At 41.1% G+C, this 22658-nt stretch overlaps 1 protein-coding gene across 1 annotated transcript in view; it reads left to right on the top strand.

Annotated features, from left to right (window-relative positions):
* Positions 1 to 12226, top strand: part of Dop2R (dopamine D2-like receptor) — an 80280-nt gene extending 68054 nt beyond the window's left edge. The window contains exon 7 of the mRNA XM_071683409.1: positions 8040 to 12226. Within this exon, the coding sequence (XP_071539510.1) occupies positions 8040 to 8257 (218 nt within the window). The 3' untranslated portion in view covers positions 8258 to 12226. The remainder of the gene's footprint in view (positions 1 to 8039) is intronic.
* Positions 12227 to 22658: the final 10432 nt, after the last annotated feature.

Here is a 22658-nt window from a genome sequence, read left to right as displayed (position 1 = left end):
GTTTTCATTTCCAGCAGTGTGTGCAATATGGAACTGTTAGTGCGTTCAGTATGGCATACCAATTATCAGTATGTTTACACGACATTTCTTTGCATAATTGGTATGTCAATGACCTATTTGTTCAGTGTGTTAGGCCAATTATTTTCGTAAGTTACCACTGTGTAATTGTAATTAAGTAATTACAGTTATAATTGTGGAATTACATTTCATGAATATTCTATGGATTTTTGTTGTGATGGAGCAAAATTTTGCTCTGTGGTATACTGCAGATAAAGTATACTGTCGTTACACTTACAGACTTTCCTCCCCTGACATTATACTTACAAATATACTTTTGGTCATTCTACTTTTTTCAGACTTACTCTTCATTACATTTAGAAACACTCAGCCAGCATACTTAGAAAAGATTCAACCATCATACTAACTAGAATCAGTCATCATACTCGAGACACGTATTTTCTGTCATGGCACAAAGTTTTACTCACTCGTTATAAGCGAGACACTTATAGTCTGTCATTATACTTAAGGACTCTCTCTCACTCTCTCTCTCTCTCTCTCTCTCTCTAAGAAATTTACTTCAGTTGATAAACTTATTCTCGGTTATTATATTTAGGAAACTTATTAAACGTACTGTCATTATACTTAAAAGACTTACTTTCTGTCTTTAGATTAAAAAAAGCCATCCTACTTACAGACATAGGATACTTCCTAACCACAGCTCATGTCTTCTATGTAGTACATAGCAGCTCCCGTCAACGAAACCCTTCTAGCCTTATGTCTGTAGGTTTCTACCATGATGTTGATTACGACATGCCTCTTAGGACTCGAGTTTCATTTTTCCCTATATATATATGCCTGTTCTCAAACCCGGCAACCCGGCTCCCTGTGGAACTGACTGCCACTGGCAAGCAAGGAGGGCACACTGTCATGGGCTAAGTGAATAACAACGCGCTCCTCCACTGAAACCTCGAAGCCTACTCTGAAGTGTCAGTGGTTCGAGTCCTACTGGTACAGGTGCCAAATTTATATATATATATATATATATATATATATATATATATATATATATATATATATATATATATACACACAGTTAAAAGACGAGTTAATTTGGACTTTATGAGAATGTCAGAAACAGGATTATGTAGAAGAAATACGGCATATGTAGGTTAGAAAGTGTGTAGAGAATGACGTGGGGATGAGGATGTGGACTACATCACGTAAACAGGTCTTTGCAGGCACACGAACCCTGGTCATAGATAACCAGGTCAATCCAGTTTGACCTGTTAAGATTCTCTAATTCTATATTGCGAATCGTTCATTAACCTGCTTCACATATCCCTAAGAAATTCTATCAGTGACGATTCATCTGTATCAACGTTCTTATTCCTTTCAGTTAACATTAAAATTTCTTTAGTTGAAAATGAAATGGACTAAAGCATTTATCATGTTAAGGGAAAGACAATTACATATGTCGATCTTTAATTCTAATTGGAAAATTGAACTTTATGTCACTCGGCTGTGGGAATCAGACTTGGATTGTGTTTGACCAAATCATCCTTGCTAATCTCAGATGCAGATTAGGATATGCGAAGTTGTAGAGGAGGAATGAGGGAGAGGGGAGGAGAAGAAGACATTGTTTGACAAGAGACGGAGAGACAAGGAGTACCAAATGTGAACAGAAAGGAAATGAAGTGATGTGGGAAGTGAGGCTGGCATATGATTATTGACCATCAGGAGCGATGTGATGATGCGGGTGCAGATGGGGGAAGAAAGGGAGAGCGAAAAGAGGGAGAAAGAATCGGTAAAGGGAAACATAAGTAGGAATGGAAAGAAAACAATGTGTTAAGGAGGGGGAAGGGAGAAGGAAAGAAGGGACAAAGAGAGGGAACCACATTCACAAGAATGAGATGGGTGCAAAGAATATGAGTAGGAATGGAAAGATTATATAGATGATAACAAGAGATGTAGAAAGATATGATAAACGAAGAGGGAGTGTCGGCGAAACTGATTTTAACGAGAAGAAATACCCAGGAGATTAATGCTTCAATATATATATATATATATATATATATATATATATATATATAGAGAGAGAGAGAGAGAGAGAGAGAGAGAGAGAGAGAGAGAGAGAGAGAGTGCATACGTGTATCCATGTATAAGTACGTAGGAATTTGCATGATAACGTGTATGTGTGTGTACTTTTGCAATTTATGTATATACTGTCTATAAACATCATTGAAATATACATCGTATCTATAGACTTTAAACCTGATGGAAGCATTAAGAAACCATTCGTTTGTAGATGCAAATGATAATGAAAGTGAATTAACAAGAAAAATGAGGTGGTTCAGTGTGAATGCTGGTATTGAGAGTGTATCAGAGGGAAATGATTGGGAAATAATTAGGAAGGAGAAGAAGGGGAGAGTAACGGGTAGAATGAGATGAATAGTGACAGGGGCGAGTGAGGTGGTTGGTATTGAGGCAACAGTAGGGGAGACGAGGCCATACGGCAAAATGAATGGAAAGATGGAACCCAGATACATAATGTGTAGGGGAAGGGATGATCTGTCCTCGACATCTGAACAAGAAATCTGTGTGTGTATGTGTATATATATATATATATATATATATATATATATATATATATATATATATATATATATATATATATATATAGAGAGAGAGAGAGAGAGAGAGAGAGAGAGAGAGAGAGAGTACTATTTGCAGTTAGATATTTGTACCGTGTGCATTCCTGTGTGTGTGTGTGTGTGTGTATTATGAAGCAGTATACCAGCGCAGGGCGGAGACAAAGAGACATATTGAAGGTCCAGTTTCGTGATCATGATTAGGACCGGGTATCAGAGGTCATCAGCGGGCCTATACAGCCGTAAGGTGTGGAAGGGAAGAGGAGAGGAGAGAGGATATATACGAGGGAGGAGGATGACAACAGGGAAATGGAACCATAATGTGGATACACACAGTGAGAGGACCAGACAAAACGAAAGGGGGAGAGAGAGAGAGAGAGAGAGAGAAGGAGAGAGAGAATGATCCATATATGAAGGTAGATCATACACTCCACTGTTGAGAAATTCATTTATCCCTGGATCCAAAACTTTACATTTGGTCTGGTTATGCTCAAGATTTTCCTGTAATTTTTGAACAATAAGGTGTCCCACTTCGAGGTCAAAACACTGTGGAGCTACTGCAGCAAGTAGCACGCGGTTTAATATCACCTTTATCTGATGTGAAACTACTCTACTTACCACATTCAAGCCTCATTCTCAAAGACTTAGAGAAGACAAACCCCTCTAGAGCTTCAACATTACACTCCACAGTGGACAGTTCAAGCCGCCAGGTTGGACACAAAATAGCAAAGGCGCAAAGGCTTACGGAGAACAGTGGACTGCTCCCGCTAAGCTTACCACTCTACCCAGAGACGCGAAACTTCGAGTCGCTATCGTCCAATCAGAATGGGATCACAGAGGAACGTCTTCCTACTGAAGTAGGAACGGTGCACGAAATGAAGTTTCTTGCTCTTCCAGAGGATCAGCGCCACTCTGATAAAGATTCTGGCGATGTCATTGCTTATCTGACGTTTAAGCTGTTGGGGTCTTGGAACTGTGAAAGTTCTGTCGCCAGCATGTTGTTTGATGCTTCAGCAGCATCCAACACAGGCCATATCACTGCAGCCTGTGTCACAACCCACCAACGTCTAAACCGGGCATCATCTCGGTGAGGTCACACGGTCTCTTGTGTTTGATGACCTACAAATGGAAATTTCAAAGTTTCTAGGCATTAACCTCTTTCTCCAGGGTTTGCAAGAAATTTGAATTAATATCACTGATGGGGTGAGCCACTTCCACAGTTTGATGCAACTGTATTCAGTTAAGTGGCACTCAATCTGTTTGAGGTATGTAGAGCCATTTTTTTACAACCTTCCCGTTCAGAGCTCTCATTCCAGAGATATCAATATAGAGAGTTTGATGCACTATGTATAGTGTTTCTCGATGGAGAAGTGGCTGACCAACAAATCTCCCTCGAAGTACCTATGCTTTTTACAAGGCCTCATTGATGTCAGAGGTACTGCATTCCCTTTAAATCTGCATCCTTGAGAAACAAAAAATATTCAGCAGCTACCACCACTTGGCTCTATCACCATAGGGAACGAAGTGTCAAAAGCTAGGGACTTCCTCATTTTTGCAGCACTATAGTTCTTAGTGGATGACCTTACACGTCTCCTATGGATGCACCATAGCACTTATGAGCTGTTCCAACCTCTACTGAAGTATGTGGCTGTAAACCCGTTGATCTCCAAGATTGCAATGCGTGCACATCAACGGCTTCTCTAGTACCTGACTGCCGAGATGGTGCCTCTTGCACATTTTTCAGCAACAAAATGCCAACGGAAGAACGTCGTGTCACTTGCCAACAGTCTCATAGCAATCAAAGCAGACAAATGGTCCAAAGCACGAGAACACTTCAGAATGGGATTCAGGAAGCCTAAATTTCCCTCTCCTGTCATTCTCGACAACACTCGCTGGTTGGTTGAGAGTCCTGGTTCACATTTCATGCTTTTCAGCTCGACCTGAAAAGTCCTTACAGAAGATGCTGAAGACTAGCAGGTGTCTTCTGCGTACTAGACGTCTGCAGTCAACTTTAAAGCATCAGATTTCATCAACGACCTTGGATTCAAAGTCGGTTTAGAACATCTTTCGTCATCGCAAAGAGTGAAGACCACTACAAGAGTGTACTCAAAGGTGTCAAAGTGGATCACAAGATGGTCTCGAACCCGCGCAAACGATATCAAGTGTAACTTAGATGTTTGACGGTGTGACTAGTGTGTTACCATTGGAACTAATGCTTCGAAGGTAGATCTGTTATAGTGAAGAATTTGATTTTGATGTACACTTAGAGCGAGAAAATCAAACTATGTAGAACTGAAGTGCTCCCAAAGTAAACAGTGAGCGTTGCTGATTTTTCTTAAAGATAATTATGCGTTTCCTAAGAATTTTGTCAGCAAGTGTACCCGTGAAGATGGTGGAGTATAAGCTATAAATAGTATAAACTGAAATTTCGAAAAAAAAAAAGTAATGTAAAAGGCTTTATCAAATCAAATGTTTTCCGTAATTTTGTTTCTGCATTTACGCTGTTTGTGTGTGGGACACAGATGCCCAAACTGACGTAAACTTCACGGAATTTCTTCATGCTCGAAACGAAACGAGAAAAAAAAACAATACGATCCAGGTTCAAAGATCATGCAGTGAAAATGATAAGATATGAAGATAAGACGAAAAAGGTATAGGAAAATGAGGCAGAATTAAGACAGACAAGCAGGGAGAAGTAGTGAGAACAGAGAGGAATCCAGAGGAGATACGAAGGATACAAGGTGAATATGTGCTGGTAAAGGAGATATGAAACAACAGATGAGGAAGCAGGCGACCAGATGAGATGATGTAAAGTAAAAACGATTTGTAAACGAGAAAATAAGACACGGAATCATATGTCATGGAAAATTTAATAAGCATGAATTGTTGGTTTAAAGAAAATAGAAGTTATGAGCATCAATTAATCGACTTTAGAATGGAAGAATGAAACAAAGGAAGATAAAGGTCAATGTCAAAGGTTCCAAAAAAAAACAAAAGACGAAAACGAAAGCGCAACGAAACTTAGGCGAGAGAATGCGAGAAAGACAAGAATATGAGCGGGACAGTACAAATGGAAAGTGTAGGAAATGGGAAATGAGAGAGGGAATACAAATGATAGAAAAGTCAGATGTGATATGTGGCCAACAAAGCAGCGAATAACAGTGATGGGGAAAGGGCGAGAACAGAGGAGACGTTAAAAGATGAAAGTAAAAAGAAAAAAAAAAGATAGGTGTGAGAGGCATCACAGGAAATGGAGAGAGAGAGAGAGAGAGAGAGAGAGAGAGAGAGAGAGAGAGAGAGAGAGAGAGAGAAGAGAGAGAGAGAGATAATTACATACGAGTGCGTACAAGGAAATACTTCAGAGAGAGAGAGAGAGAGAGGGACGGGACCAAAGGATACGGGAAGAAAAAATGTTGACTGCTGGTGAAGAGTAGGACAGGGTTGGGGTGGGTGGTGTGGGATGGGGTTGGGGGGTGAGGGTGGACGACGACGATCACCCTCCAATTACCAAATGCCGGGAAAAACTAATTTAGCGGAAGAGGTAAAGATTGGGGGCTCTCGAGGGTTGTTTTTTTTTTTTATATTGGTCAGCGAGTAGGGCGTAACCCTGCTAGCGATGAGGAAGCTGCCGGCAGACACCACCCTCGAAGAGACAAACTCGGTTGGTACTCCTCCGTATGGCGGTTAAGTGCCCCCCGAAACCAGAGGTATATACTCTGTGGCTCTACTCTCAAGCCTCGAGAGGTGATTGATCCGCGCTACCTGGCTCTACTCTGGGCAGGGATCCAAAGAGGTGGTTGATGAACTGGCTGCCTCTACTCCAAAGCTCGAGAGGTAATTGATTAGCTACCTGGCTCTACTCTGGGCAGGGATCCAAAGAGATGGTTGATGAACTGGCTGTCTCTACTCCAAACCTCGAGAGGTAATTGATTAGCTACCTGGCTCTACTCTGGGCAGATGCCCTAAGAGGTGGTTGATGAACTAGCTGGCTCTACTCCAAGCAGGTACCCCGAAACCAGGGGACTTATTATACTATCTGGAACCGTTTCAAGCAGGTGTCCTAAAACCATGACAGACTGGCTGGCACTGTTCCAAACAGGTGCTGCAAGACCAGGATTTAATGTAGGCTGGCACTGTTCCAAAGCAGGTGCTCCTAGACCAGGACTTAAAACTGACTGACACTATTCCAAAGCTGGTGCCCCAAGAACAGGACTTAAAATTGACTGTTACTATTCCAAATAGGTGCTCCAACACCGCAACTTTTAAAACTGGCTGGCACTGTTCCATAGCACTTGCCCCAAGAGTAGGGGTCAAACTGACTGGCACTCATCCAGGCAATTGCCGTAAGACCTGGACTTAAACCGGCTGGCACTCATCTAGTATGCCACCATGACGAAGGAGGAAACTGTCGTCGTGAAGTGTATCCAAGTTCAGAAATCTAAGCTTGAGGCGCTGTCGGTTGTTCTTGGGGAAATTCTGGGGAAGTTATAAGCTTATCCAGGCTTGAAGACTAAACTGAGAACAAGCTTGAGCACTAGTGGCACGATGTTCCATGTAGACAGCTAAGGAACGGAAAACACACTTGCTTAGAAGGAGAAAAAGAATGTGATTATTTTTGCTGCAACTAGTAAAAAGATAAGATTCCCTTTAAAGTATACTCTACTCATTGTACCATTTCCCTCTATCCTCACTTACGAGATCTTCTTTGATCTCTCGTTTCTTTCAGCTTTATATCTTGTCTTCCGTATTATAGTACTTTAAATACCAGGGGCCACTCCAGACATGTGAACAATACTCCATGATATGGAGCATAAAACACTTATAGATACGAAATACTCAATATAATCACAGCATCTTTCCAATTTTATCTTATGATTTATCAGTCTATGAAATAAATCTATCTGTTCTTTCATCTATCTGAACAAGGAATCGGGTACATGTTGCTTGTGGCAGCAATAGATATTCTGAGGGTGATCGCTGACGAATGATCAACAATGTGTTCTTATCGCCATGTCCATTCCTGTACTAAACCCTCAGGCTAGTCACTTGCATATATATTCGTCTCTATAAGACACGCTGGCAGTGGCTTCCCTAATGGCTATGTCAACCTAAGTATCTTATAACGTCTTGGAGAGATTACTACTTAATACGTTTTATATAAGTAATCAGTTATAGCTTAAACTCGGTGCCTGTACACCCAAATAAACCAAACAATCAACCATTTCTGCCTTAAATTCCTTGTACAGTCACCTTACACACTAAAACCTTACCATTACGTACTTCAAAACTCGAGTACCCTATACACACATCCGACCCAAAATGACACCTTCAGTTCTCTTCCTCCCCCTCCCCGAACTTCATCCAACTCTCTCTCTCTTACATCCCCTACAGGAGCGTTCCTCGTGTGTTGGGTGCCATTCTTCACCTGCAACATCGTGAACGCGATCAGCAAGAAGACCGAGAATCCTAGCCTCGAACCCGGGATGGCCATCTTCGTGCTCACCACCTGGATCGGCTACATGAATTCCTTCCTGAACCCCGTGATCTACACTATCTTCAACCCGGAGTTTAGAAAAGCCTTCAAGAAAATCCTCATCTCCCAGAGTTAGCTGGGAGGGTAGCGGAGGGCTAACTGTGTGTCTGTGTGTACGTGTGTGTGTGTGTGTGTGTGTAAATCTGCGGCTTCAAGATCCTCTCATCTCCCAGAGTTAGCTGGGAGGGCAGCAGAAGGCTACTGTTTGTATGTGTGTGTGTGATTCTGCGGTAGGGGTCTGTATATCTATCTATCTATCCATCTTATCTATCTATCTTATCATCCACTCGAATCCCAATTTTCATGGGGCGAATCAGGAACATACAGCCTCTTTCCTCTTCATTCACTATACAAGTATAATTTTGTATTAAGGCTTGATATATATATATATATAATGTTTTAGTGTTAACACTTTTTTTACATTATTGAAAAAGGACCAGCTAGCTTCATGTGTTGACTATTTTAAGGGAATCTAAACACCCACTTTAAGGGTTCGATCATCCTCATGTGATGCAATGCGTTTCAGAGGAAAGGACGGCTCAGAAGGGCCAGGAACCAGTATGCTCTTTCTCTTACACACATATATTACTTCTGAGTTTTATCAGAGTCTGTCACTTGGATCCTATCTCCTCTAATATGGACACTGTGACTTGAAACGTTTAACCATCTATCTCCTGTTAGTGATTTGCGAGTCTTTTGTTATGTACACAAGTCATCAGAGATGTTGAGGGAATTAATCCAACGATGATTGGCATATTGGCCTTCCACTACACTCACCCACCCATCACCTCTCCAATCACTGATGCTGTCATTCATTACCATCTTTCAGCAAGGAATGACGTGGGAAAGAAATATTTTTCATTCATCTGGGAAAATTTGAGCTACATTTTTTCTTTCGAGAATTAACTACAGGAACCATACAACAAAAAAAAAAAGGATACGATTATAAGTAAAATAAGAACTTGTGATTACTATGGACACAGACGATTTCAATTCAAAACAAAATAGTGATCTACATTTCTGATTGATAATCTGATAGTACTATATATATATATATATATATATATATATATATATACTACTAACAAGACTTCAGTGGGTCTGTTTTCGAATCATGGACACGACACATACGCACGTGGTATTTTCATAATTACCCGATGATTAATTTCTATGGAAGACTCCAGGTGTTACCTAGAATCTCTTTCCAAGGGTTTCTTCAGCCCAGTGCTGTGCCACTTCTTGTGGCAGGGAAATGTGGACTCCGCTAAGGTAAGGAGCTATGCGATGAGATTGTACAGCCACGAGAATGGTGACTTCACCGGCTATGTAACCTCGATCAGGCCGAGTCCGGTAACATAAACATACATACATTATATATATATATATATATATATATATATATATATATATATATATATATATATATATATATATATATATTCACACACAAAGTGCATATGAATGCGCGCTTTCATTGAACATACAAACATCCACCATCCAGGATCGAACCCGGCACCCCTGCTTGGCTGGCGTAAGGTAGCGCGACTAGGTAAAGTGAAGGATGAGTGGTTCTACGTAAAGGTCGGTTTGGAGCAGGGCGTGATGATGTCACCATGACTGTTTAATCTGTTTGTGGGGGAGGTGGTGAGGGAAGTAAATGAAAGGATTTGGGAGAGAAAGGCAGGCCTACAACATGTTAAGGGTGAAGAGGGGCTGGGAGTTTAGTCTCTTCCTATTTCCTGATAAGGCACTGTTGGCAGATTCGAGTGAGAGACTGCAGAAGCTGGTTTTTGAGTTCGAACAGTGTGTGGAAGAAAGTTGGGAGTAAATGTTGATAAAAACATGGTTATCAAGCTTAACGGTGCGGAGAGCTTACTTGAATGGAGAACGAGGAAAGTGGAATGTCTTAGACACCTAGGAAAATATATGGCAGGGAATGGAACCATGATAGATGAAGCGAGCCCTAGATTAGGTGAAGTGATAAGGTCCCAGGCGCACTAAGAAGTGTATGGAAAGACAAGCGACTGCCATCGATTACAAATATGTATATTTTAGATGGTGTTCTGATGACGGTGGTGTATGGTTGCAAGGCGCGAGCCTAAGATTTAGAGAAAACTATGATAACAGGGTGGATCTGTTTGAGAACAATATATGGTGTGAAATGGGTTCTTAACGCTACCTCGCTAACGCGGGAAGTGGCGAATATGGAATATATATATATATATATATATATATATATATATATATATATATATATATATATATATATATATATGTATATGTGTGTGTGTCACTGGGCTTTACCTATTAAAGGCTACAGTGCAAGTGAAACGTCACCTTTCGAGTGGCTATAGTATTGGCGGGTCTAATTTCGTCAGAAAACTCGCTCCAAAGGAGTCTGCATTTCCCTGTTGCTGGAAGTAAATGCAGCCCTAGGATGTAGGAGCCTTTAGAAAGGATCTGGATAACACCAGGATTCCTCCAGTAGAAACCAGTTCTGGGTATCATGAAATTTGTTCTAGAGAGTTTATTTTACAAAATTCAGGAAACTGTTGAGAAGCAGAACCCACATTCCCTACCAAGAGGTTTTGGAGTTCGCACACTGAATGCGATAGATTGGCACACCTCTGATAGCTGAAACCTTATTTTCTGTCGTCTTGGATGAATCTAAATCACAAAAGGAAGTTTGTAGTTCGTTCGAGAAGGATGAGGTGAAGCTCCTTGTTCCCGAACATGCTATTAAAGGTTCCGAACATGTTATTAAAGGTTACATGTTAACGAACGAGACACGGTATCGGATCATGCTTCTGAATCTTCTAAACTATAGCCATATAAAACTCTTGTATACTGAAATCACTACTCGTTATCAAGTTTCAACTTCCCATATTCCCACGAATGCTTAGATTCGAGTTTTCAACAATCATAAAACGCGTGAGGTAACTGGTTGCGAAACTTTGGAAACTGCTTCGAGTCTCGACTCGAACCATTGATGTTCCAGACCGAAACTTAAATCTATCAACAACCATAAAGAGTAAATAGACACGAGACATTGGAATTTTAGGAGTAATTTTTTTTTATTATTATTATTATTCTTTAATACATGTTCGACATTTCCCGCGTTAGCGAGGTAGCGTTAAGAACAGAGGACTGAGCCTTTAAGGAAATATCCTTACTTGGCCACCTTCTCTGTTGTTCTCACTTGAAAAAGTAAAAATGGCGTAAAACCACAGACAGGCGGAGCCCGACAACGCATTGGAGAAAATACGACTATATACATGTCTCGTAGAATTACTTCGATAATCTCGAAGATCAGTTAAATTCTCGTAAATTTGACTTCATCTGATAACCGTATGGATTATGGAACTTTAAACTGGTATTTTACTTATTTAAACAAAATAAACCTGCTAATAAAGGACGGCTTTGAGACAATTGTCTCATTTATAAGTCAAAGTATTTTACTTAATTTATCTATTGATAAAAAGACATCCAATCTACACCATATATATACATGATCCCTTCTTAGTTACATTCTAGTTTCAAGTCACTTCCCACATACCCTAAAAACGAGATAGTCAGTCATTTACCTTCGTTAGGGTAGAATCTCCCTTTGTGGTACTTGCTACATCACAGGGTAGAGTCTCGTAGCTACGTCTCCCTGCCTTGTCAGATCGTAAGTTAGGTCTTGTAGGTACGTCTCTCGTAGCTGCTACTACTACTACTCCTAGCCTTAACAGGTCCCAGGATAGTTCTCGAAGTTACTTCTCCCTACAGCCTTACCCAAATTGTAGGATAGCTCTTGTAACTAGATCTTAGCATAGGTTCTCGTAGCTACGTCTCCCAAGCTTACTAGAAAGCAGGGTAGGTCTCTTAGCTACGTCTTTCATCCTCACATCGCAGGGCAGGTCTCGTAGTCACCTACGTCTCGCAAGTCTGACCAGTTCCCGGAGACAGGTCTCTTAGCCATGGCTCTATGGCTCTCTCTCTCTCTCTCTCTCTCTCTCTCTCTCTCTCTCTCTCTCTCTCTCTCTCTCTCTCTCTCTCTCTCTCTCTCTCTCTCTCTCTCACAACGTAAACGTCATTATGAGGATCCGTATTCTTCCCCTAACAACATTAAGAGCTTGCTTAACCGGTCCAAAGCAAAATGGTCCATGTACATAGAACCTGTTGTGTGTATCTGTCGACTCCATAGCATGTGTGTTAGTCCCCTCTCCTTATCCCTTGACCGCTGTTACTACTGATGTTTGCTACTGCTGCTCCTCGATCTGTAGCTGCCGCTGCCGCCGCCGCTGCTGCCCATACCACTGCCGCCGCCGTTGCCGCTGCCGCTTAAGCTCCCATCATGGTGACGCTTGGTACTCGAGTCTGCCGAGATGAATCTGGGTCTTCACGATTAGGTGAATCATAACTCCTACTCCGTCAGTGGAGATTCATCGGTGCCGTTTTGAATAGTAGATCATTATTTTGACGATTCCTCTCTGGTCTCGGCTTCACCGTCTTCAAACTCCGAGGCGAGGAGTGTGTTGATGGATGAAGCGGAGCGACCCCTGCCAGCAGCATCGTCTTCGATACTTCGAGATGAACGGCGGAGAAGCTTTGCAAAAGGGCGATACTATCGTGTAAATACCCTCTCATTCACCGTGACTCGCTCTTGGCTCCTCCTCCCACCACACAACAGACAAGACTACTCAACTATTTTCAACCCATCGTCCTCATGACTCGTATTATTGACTAACAAACCCACTTAGTGCCCTTCCAACGAGACGAAGTACCCGTTCAGGACCAACTGGAAACACACTCTGGACTTCGAAGCTCAGACGACTCTCGATGTGCCCGAAGACATTACTCGTCTTTGGCCGGTTGACGCTCATTTGGTCATACCCTTACACGTACCCGAAAAGAAAAAAAAAAAAAAAAGGAGAGGTAAAAGCGAAAGACAAAAGACATTAATATCTGGATTACATCTTTTCTTTAACGTCTTGACCTCAATAGTACAACCCTTGAGCACGACGGTGCAACCCTTAAACACGACGGTACAATCCATGAGCACAACGGCACGACCCTTCAATGACGTTACAACACAAACACGGCGCTACGACCCCTTAAACACGATGGTACAACCCTTGAGCACGACGGTGCAACCCTTAAACACGGCAGCACAACCCTTGAGCACGATGGTACAGCCCTTGAGCACAAGGGTACAACCCTTGCACACGACGGTACAAGACTAGAACACGATATTACGACCCTCAAAACGACGGTATAACCCTTGAGGACAACGCTACGCCCCATAAACACGACGGTACAACCCATGAGCACAACGGTACGGCCCTAGAACACGATGTTGCAGTAACAACTCGAGCATGACGGTACGACCCTTTTGAGCACGACGGTACGACCTTTGGACACGAGAGCCTAGCGTTTGCCTTCACACACAAAACGGTACGGTCAAAGGCGAGGCTGATCACAATTTCCCAGGGATTGTACCGTACAGCTCAACGCTCATACCGCACTGGTCATTGCGTTAACCAGTCGTAACCTGCAGTGTTACTGACCCAACCCCCCCTCTCTCTCTCTCTCTCTCTCTCTCTCCTGCAATGAACTCTTATATAAAACATGCCACTGGTTCTGAACCGTAATACATTGGACAGAACTTAATAATCCTCAGATTTGCTCCATGAGTGACAAAAAAAAAAAAAAGAAGTGTTTCCTTGTCTCTACCTTCTTTTAAGGAGAATGTTATCAACGTATTTCGAGATGTTTATCCATGTTTTATTTGCGTGAATTTATAAAAAAAAAAGATTTTCTTGAGAAATAATCTTATGTAAGAAGAATAATAATGTGGTTATCTGTAGAGATATTCTGTACATAGCAGTTCTTATCGTTTCAAGTTAACATTTGCGATTCCCCTTCAAAGTCAAAACGCCAGCTTTAAGTCGTGAATTACTTATTAAGCTGGGTTAAGCTTGATCAACTCGAGTTCTTTTGGAATATTGCTTGATCAGGTTTCCATTTTCTTAATCCAGCACGCGCACACACTTATTTGGCAAAATCTACTGGTACATAAGCTAGCGAGAAAACAAGGAAGATGTGCGATTAGTGTGATAGAGGAAGAAAAAAAAATATATATATATTGCTTCTGGTGTGACAGAATCTTGAACTAATTTAAATGACTTCATGATAGCGTTAATGCTCCTCACAGTCTGTGGTATTCTGGATGACCCAAGCCAGATCTCTTAACCCCCTTTTCATCTATGTAACTCTTTATCAGTCGAAAACTATCTCTTTATTTTTTCCTTTTCGAACCAGAGCCTCGATCTTTGGCAACCGAGGGAGGGTTTGATAAAGACGCCCAAAACTACTCCCAAGTCATTTTTGATCCTTAACTATACAGATGTTGTGCAGTCATGCCTCTCCTGAAGTTCAGCCATGAAAGTCATGTAACTCAGGCAGCAGCTCATCATCTTACCTCCTCCCTCCTCCTCTTTTTAAATATGACATGTCCATAAACCATTTAATAAAAAAAAGTATATATATATAAAACATTATATCACTATCACTCTTAACAAAGGTGCTTGCTCTATGTATGTATGTATGTATCCTAGAGTCTATACATATATATAGTTTTTTTAAGATAAATATATAATGCTATATAATGCTTTGTTTTGCAGGAAGATTAGATTTTATATTTACAACAGAATATGTATAGTTCTACTTTATAACGTACCAGTACAGTTTTAACGATACACTTATGATGGACTTTCTCCCTTTGAGCACACTCGTCATTTGTGTGTGTTAGTATTACATGTATGTGTATATATATTATATATATATATATATATATATATATATATATATATATATATATATATATATATATATATATATATACATACACGTTTCTTTTCATAGCTAGATCGACGGGGTAATCTAAAAGGAGAAATTCCAAGTGGAGGAGAAAAAGAAATATATAAATCTGGGCCCTAGATATTGTACATAGTTCTTATAGTAACTAATCTCTGTGTACAAAATGTAACATGGATTGTACATAGCAGTGTAGTGTGTGTAGATGTAATGGCGAGAAAGAACATCACCACCTCTTAGTTTCTGTGCTTAGTTTCAACCCCCCCCCCCCCCATCCAAAAAAGCCTCGTATATTATGTGTATCCTCAATTTATCAATAAAAAAAATGGATGCTTGTACAATGACGTCTTTCATTTTGTCCTGTTCTCAGTTGAGAGAGAGAGAGAGAGAGAGAGAGAGAGAGACCATGTCTACCCCGGTGTCAGAAATATCATCACATCAAACAAATGGTTAAAAAGACATCAAATCAACTAAATGAAAATAAAGGTAATGTTTAATGGTGAAAGTTAGGAGCAACGATGTTTACCACAAGAATTCAAATTCAGAAGTTCTAATATTAGAAGGTTGTACGAGGTGACTGACACCTTGAAAGATATAAGATAGACCGGGTAACAGTATTATACACTTGGCGCTCCCCAGGACAGTGATGTAAAATCTTCTTTTGGTAAGTAATACAGGAAGGGAGGATTGCCAGGCACCCGCCCCAGCCCCTTTTAGTTACCTTCTACGACACACACACAATAACGTCGGTAGGATTCTTTCTCCACTATATCCTGGGATAATATACAATTATATATATATATATATATATATATATATATATATATATATATATATATATATATATATATACACACAAACATGTACACATTTTTTTTGTCGTCATCCATTCTCGGCGTTACCCCGGCCCACAGTTAACAGCATCTTTACCCTAAGCAAAGGTTGACATCCAATTAACGTGTGCCTAACCGTCCATATGCAAAGTATTGTTGGTCAAGCAAGGTATGGGGCGAGAGCTACGCGAGAATGTGGCCTCCCACAGATAAGTTTTTCAAGTATGGGGTTAAAACATGTATAGACAGGATCAACTTATATAAAGTAAGTCAGACTATGTTTCAAGAGTCGTGTGTGTGTGCTTGAACGTAAGCGAATATCTACATGTTTTATGATCATTGAAAATCTTTTCGTCTAATTCTAGTTAAGTAACTTATCGAATTCTATATAAGTAACTATGACCTTGGATATGGGTATTTTGCGAAATGGACGGATGCTTGCGGAATCAGTGAAGAACTCTGTACATGGATCAGAAACTGGCTTACCGGAAGAAAGCAGTGTGTAGTACTAAACGGCGAAGCCTCAGGTTGGCTAGACGTAACGAGTGGTGTGCCACAGGGGTCGGTCCTAGGCCCAATTCTTTTCATGATATACATTAATGACCTAGAACTCTAATTCTCCAAATTTGCTGACGATACTAAAGTAGGAGGTAGAGCTGTAAACAGTTGGGACTGCGAAACGATTCATAGAGATCTTACTAAAAGAGTGGTCAGACATATGGCAAATGAAGTTTAATGTAGACAAGTATAAAGTTATTTACTTTGGAGACAAGAATATACGTTTCGACTACAAACTACTCGGAAACACCAACTAAAGTAAATGAAGAAAAGCATGAGTTTGAAGGACACTAAACAGTATCAAGCAGCAAGTAAAAAAAGGCAACCAAATGTTAGTTATCATAGCCAGGAACATAGATTTCATGATACCAGAAAATTCTCGGACTTTACAATTGTCCAGCAAGACTTCACCTTGAATACGCAGTCCAGCTTTGGCCCCCATCTATAAAAAAAGATGAAAGATTAGAACAAGTACAAAGACGCTAGTCAAAATTGATCCCATCCCTTAGAATTCTTGCATACGAAAAGAGGCTAAAACGATTGGCTCTCTTCTCCCTTAAAAAACGTAGACTTCGCTGCGACTTAATCCAAGCGTTCAAAATTCTGAACAGGTTGGATAAAGTAAACCACGAGCATCTTTTCGAAATACAAGAAAATGCGGTTACCAGGACAAATGGAATAAAACTCAAAGCTAAAAATGTATAGTTCGGAGGTGGGTAAAGTTTCCTCTCCTGTAGATGTGTTGAGCATTGGAATAAGTTATCGTCAGACTTAGTGGACTCTAAAACTAATACTTTCAAAGGTCGTTTAGACAAATATTCTATAAATTCAGGTATACTTGAAAAAAAAACGCCAGAAGTAAACGTATAAACGACAGCGGTAACGGGGGCACGAAGACTGTGCAGCAGCGGAAAGTCGTTGATAAAAGTACAGAGCGGAATTACATTTTTTAGTGAAGTTGAATAATGATATTTTTTTTCAGAAAAACTAGTTGTGGGCCAATCAGTGCTCCAGTTGTCTGTCTTTCTCATGCAAACTCATGGACACAAATGCCCCCTCCTGTTCCTTCCCTGCGGGCTCTCTCTCTCGCTCGCTTGCTCTCTCTTTCCCACGCGTCCCCTCTCCTCTCCCTCCACTGTCAGGTTTCTTCGACCATATTCTTCCCCCAAAGACATTATTTCCGTTTCCTCAGCCACTCATTTTTCCATGTAATCTCCACAAAATTTACGTCCTCTTTCTCTCTCTTGCTTCCCTCATTCCTCTCTCTCTCTCTCTCTCTCTCTCTCTCTCTCTCTCTCTCTCTCTCTCTCTCTCTCTCTCTCTCTCTCTCTCTCTCTCCGCGAACCCTTGAAGATGACGGCTACATTGCATTCCTCTAGAATGAAATCGTGAGGAAAATGAGAAAACGTAAAGGGGAGGGGGGGGCTTGGTTGCATATTACAGTAATAACGGGAGCCAAAACTGTGTCAGACCAGAGTGCCACTCGTTTGGTGGAGTTTGGGAGAGTTCAGAAAGACACGAGGCATTTGAGGTAATGTGGCGTCACGTGTACTAAAATGGGTACTGATTCGATGCGAGAGAGAGATATACCACTGTGATATGCTTGCTTACTTGCAGGTCAATGGGCGGACATCATGGGAGTTCCGGGAAAGAAATTAAGATAGCTGGAGAAGAATTGAGGAGCAATTTTAAAAAAAGCAATGGGGGAGCAAAAAGAAAGACGAGAGCAACGAAGGAGAAAAGAAAATGTATTAGAGTTAAAAAGAATAAGAGCAGAGAAAGAGGTTCAATGATGATGTGGAAAGAAATTCGTGAGACTTGATAGGGAAGAATGAAAGAGGTTCAACGATGGTGTGGACACATTCGTTAAGCTTCACAGCGAAAAGCTTCCTCTTTATTGACCCTTAATCCATTTTTCATGTTGCAGAATATTGTGATAATTCTTTTTGAACAAGTGGTACCCAAATCTGAAAATATCCTTTAAGTACACACACACACACACATATATATATATATATATATATATATATATATATATATATATATATATATATATATATATATATATATATACTTGTCGCCATTACCACTGCAGCGCCGCAAAAAGACGAAATAAGGCTGCATCAGCTCGCATCCATACTCTAGCTGCATGTGTAATGCATCGAAAGCACAGCTCCCTACCCATATCCAAGCCCCATAGACCTTTGCATGGTTTAGCCTGAACCCTTCACATTCCCTGGTCCAGTCCATTGACAGCACGGCGACTAAGTACTAAGTAGTTCCAATTCACACTAACCCGTGCACGCCTCTCACCCTCCTGAATGTTCAGACCCAAAACGTTCAAACTACATTTCACTCCATCCATCCATCTCCAAAAATTTGTTTCCCTGTTCTCCTTACTCCCACTACTCCTGACATACATCCTCTTTGTCAATCTATCTTCACTCATTCTCTCCAATGTCCTAACCATTTCAGCACACTCTCCCTCAGCTTTCTCAAGAACACTATGCTACCACCCATCTCTTATCCTTTCATTACGTACTGGACCAAATCGCTTTACACAACATATTCTCAAACAGATAGAGGGATCAATCCGAATTCTTGGACTTTAAATGTTATCCTAAGAATCACAGTTTATAACACTGTACTAAGATGCTCTTTAAACTCGATGTTAAGACGAAAATCCTACAATGGCATGAATATGAAAAAAATACATATATTCTGGCTCTTTAGAGAAAATCAGGGGTATGACGCGTTTCGGGTCGTTACCTCTTACTGCCATTAGAAAGGTGGGCAGTAATGACCACTGGAAAGCATGATGTAAAAGGAGATAGACAAGAGACTAAAGGATGCACAGGGTAATGCATAATGCCTCTCTTTCAACTGGGAGACACACAATGATGAGGGAATTATCTAGGCAACAGTGAGGACAAGAGTGAGTCGATAACAACACAGCAGGTAGTTGTTGATCACGCCTTTGTCCTACTTGATTGCATGATTATAACTATCGGGCATTAAATTAATGGCATATATCGATTGGATATTCTCTAGGGTGGGTAAAGAACATTGGACTGCTAAAGTAACTCTCATCACCTTTGCTACTAGAGATACTGCTGTGGCGAAGCATTTGCTTTGATATATCAACCCTCCTACAGCCAAGGTTCGACCCCAGGACCTTATGCGTGTAGGCGGGAGAGCTAAAGCTAGGCTAGCTCTCCCGCCTACACGCATAAGGTCCTGGGTTCGAACCCTGGCTATTGGAGGGTTGCGTGTCTTATGAAAGTGCGCGTTTATAAGCATTATATTCGTGCATATATATATATATATATATATATATATATATATATATATATATATAATGTATATATATATATAAGGAAGTCGAGAACATTATCTCGGAAAGCAAAAATGGGTATGTTTGAAGGAATAGTGGTTCCAACAATGTTGTATGGTTGCGAGGCGTGGGCTATGGATAGAGTTGTGCGCAGGAGGATGGATGTGCTGGAAATGAGATGTTTGAGGACAATGTGTGGTGTGAGGTGGTTTGATCGAGTAAGTAACGTAAGGGTAAGAGAGATGTGTGGAAATAAAAAGAGCGTGGTTGAGAGAGCAGAAGAGGGTGTTTTGAAATGGTTTGGGCACATGGAGAGAATGAGTGAGGAAAGATTGACCAAGAGGATATATGTGTCGGAGGTGGAGGGAACGAGGAGAAGAGGGAGACCAAATTGGAGGTGGAAAGATGGAGTGAAAAAGATTTTGTGTGATCGGGGCCTGAACATGCAGGAGGGTGAAAGGAGGGCAAGGAATAGAGTGAATTGGAGCGATGTGGTATACAGGGTTTGACGTGCTGTCAGTGGATTGAATCAAGGCATGTGAAGCGTCTGGGGTAAACCATGGAAAGCTGTGTAGGTATGTATATTTGCGTGTGTGGACGTGTGTATGTACATGTGTATGGGGGGGGGGGGTTGGGCCATTTCTTTCGTCTGTTTCCTTGCGCTACCTCGCAAACGCGGGAGACAGCGACAAAGTATAAAAAAAAAAAAAAAAAAAAAAAAAAAAAAAATATATATATATAATGTATATATATAATGTATATATATATAATGTATATATATAATGTATATATATATATGCCTTAATCTATGCTACGAACTGACCAGACAGCTAAACCACAACCTCCAGCAGCCGACCTCGCCAGACATTACCCTTATTCCACCATTGCCAAACACAAGGCCGCCACCTGAAGATCGCTACGCGAGCTGCTCCCTCACCACTCACCTATTCTGGTAACGCCTCATCTGGCCAAGGCAAGCCCCAAAGCCACCAAATAACATTACATGCGCTACAGTGAAGCAGACTGCCGCTTACAGGGAATGAAATCCACGGTCCAGACCTTTACGATATATGATCTTTCATCCACATCTCGTGCTATTAGCATTCTATCATCGTCTCCAATCAAGCCACCAAGAAACATACGTATCACAAGGACTCAGAAAACATTCTAACCAAAAAAGGACTCTTCCTTTACGAGTAAATCACGTAAATCAAAGAAATATGCTTGGCCGAAAACCCACTCACTATCAAAACAGATCTTGGAGACAAATTCAAACATTAAAAAACGCCATCAATAGTTTGATCACTGTGAAGCATAAAAGAGTAGACTTATGAATTCTTTATGTCAAACTACATCAATAGCACTATATTACAGCATGTGGTAACATCAGTAACACTTTTACACCACGTGGTAACTTCAGAAAGTCCGAGCTAGGAGGTCGAAATGAACTCGTACAAAATAAAGCAAGATCATTGCGTTCATTATTTTTTATCAGACGAAGTTAGTGGACCAACAGAACATATATTTAGTCAACTCTGGAAAGAATAACTGTATACATTTAGGATTAAGTAGTGACCAAGGAGAGGTAGCCAGCCATCTGCTTGCTCAATATATATATACCTTTTGAAGGCTATAGTGTGAAGGGGAAGGATGAAAAGAAAGAAGGAAAAGACATTTTTCTTAAAAAAAAAAGATGGACACAGGCAATTGCTTACCACAATGGAGGATTAATCTCCTGAGTGCGACACGCCGTTAACGACCTCTGTAGCGAAACACCACGACCCTTGAGTACGAAGCAAAGGCCTTTGATGCACAACACTACGACCCTTGAGCACGACAATACGAAGCCCTGAACACAATACGACAACCCTCGAACACGACACAACGACCCTCAGACACAATACTACGACCCTAACGACCTTGGGGGCAACACTAGGAACGACCCTTAAGCACAGCACTACGACCCTTGAGCACGAACGCACAATCGTTGTAACTCGGCTATCTTAATTCCGGCACCATCTTCGTTGCCTTCCTCTGGACCTTTTCTATCAATTCTTTTAGTTTCCCTAAGTACGACGACCAAACTTGTGAACCAGTCTAGTTCTGGCCAAATGTATGATGTAAACCTGCTGAATATTTCCTTTTTTTCCGATGTACTCGAAAGCAGTTTCTGATAACTGCTAACACAGTCTCCTTTACATTTCCCCTAAGATGGGACTCTGGGGACAGACTGAGTGCAGTGAGAACACCCAAGATCTTCTGAAACACAGATTCCTGTAGCTTATATCCAGCTAGGTAGTGCTCGCACTAAGACTTATTGTCACTAGATCCCATCCTTGCTACATAACATTTTTACCCGGATTGAGTTTCATCAACCATTTATCAAACTCAACTTTATGCAGTTTGTTTAGGTCTCATTGTAAGTTCGTGCATTCCCCTCCTGTGTTCTTGATACCCAGTATCCTTGGCAAGATCCACAAACATATGTAAAGTGGAGTCCAATCGTCTCTAATGGTCCCTAAACTGAAGCTTCCGTTACCCCACTGGTGTGTGCGTGTGTATGTACGTATGTATGTGTCTGTGTGTGTGTGTGTCTGTGTGTGTGTGTGTGTGTGTGTGTGTGTGTGTGTGATTATCATTCCTGTGTTACTGGGAGAGCGTCTTACACTCGTGTTGACCCTGCTCTTAACCCTGAATATCATATACCAAGTTCTTACTCTTACGTGTATACACACGAAGACACATACCCCATCTAAACCAGGATGTACCCAATAATCGACCGTCCTCCGAGGGGATGATGAACACCTAGGTCGAGGGTAGGCCAACAGCCTCATTCACGATTCGAAAATTATGAAAGTCCTACCCGAGCCGGGCCCGTGGTGGCTCATGGT

Source organism: Panulirus ornatus, chromosome 3, assembly GCF_036320965.1.
Source record: "Panulirus ornatus isolate Po-2019 chromosome 3, ASM3632096v1, whole genome shotgun sequence".
Classification (NCBI taxonomy): Eukaryota; Metazoa; Arthropoda; class Malacostraca; order Decapoda; family Palinuridae; genus Panulirus; species Panulirus ornatus.
The sequence above is the reverse complement of the archived record's forward strand: the minus strand, read 5'-3'. Positions and strand labels throughout refer to the sequence as shown.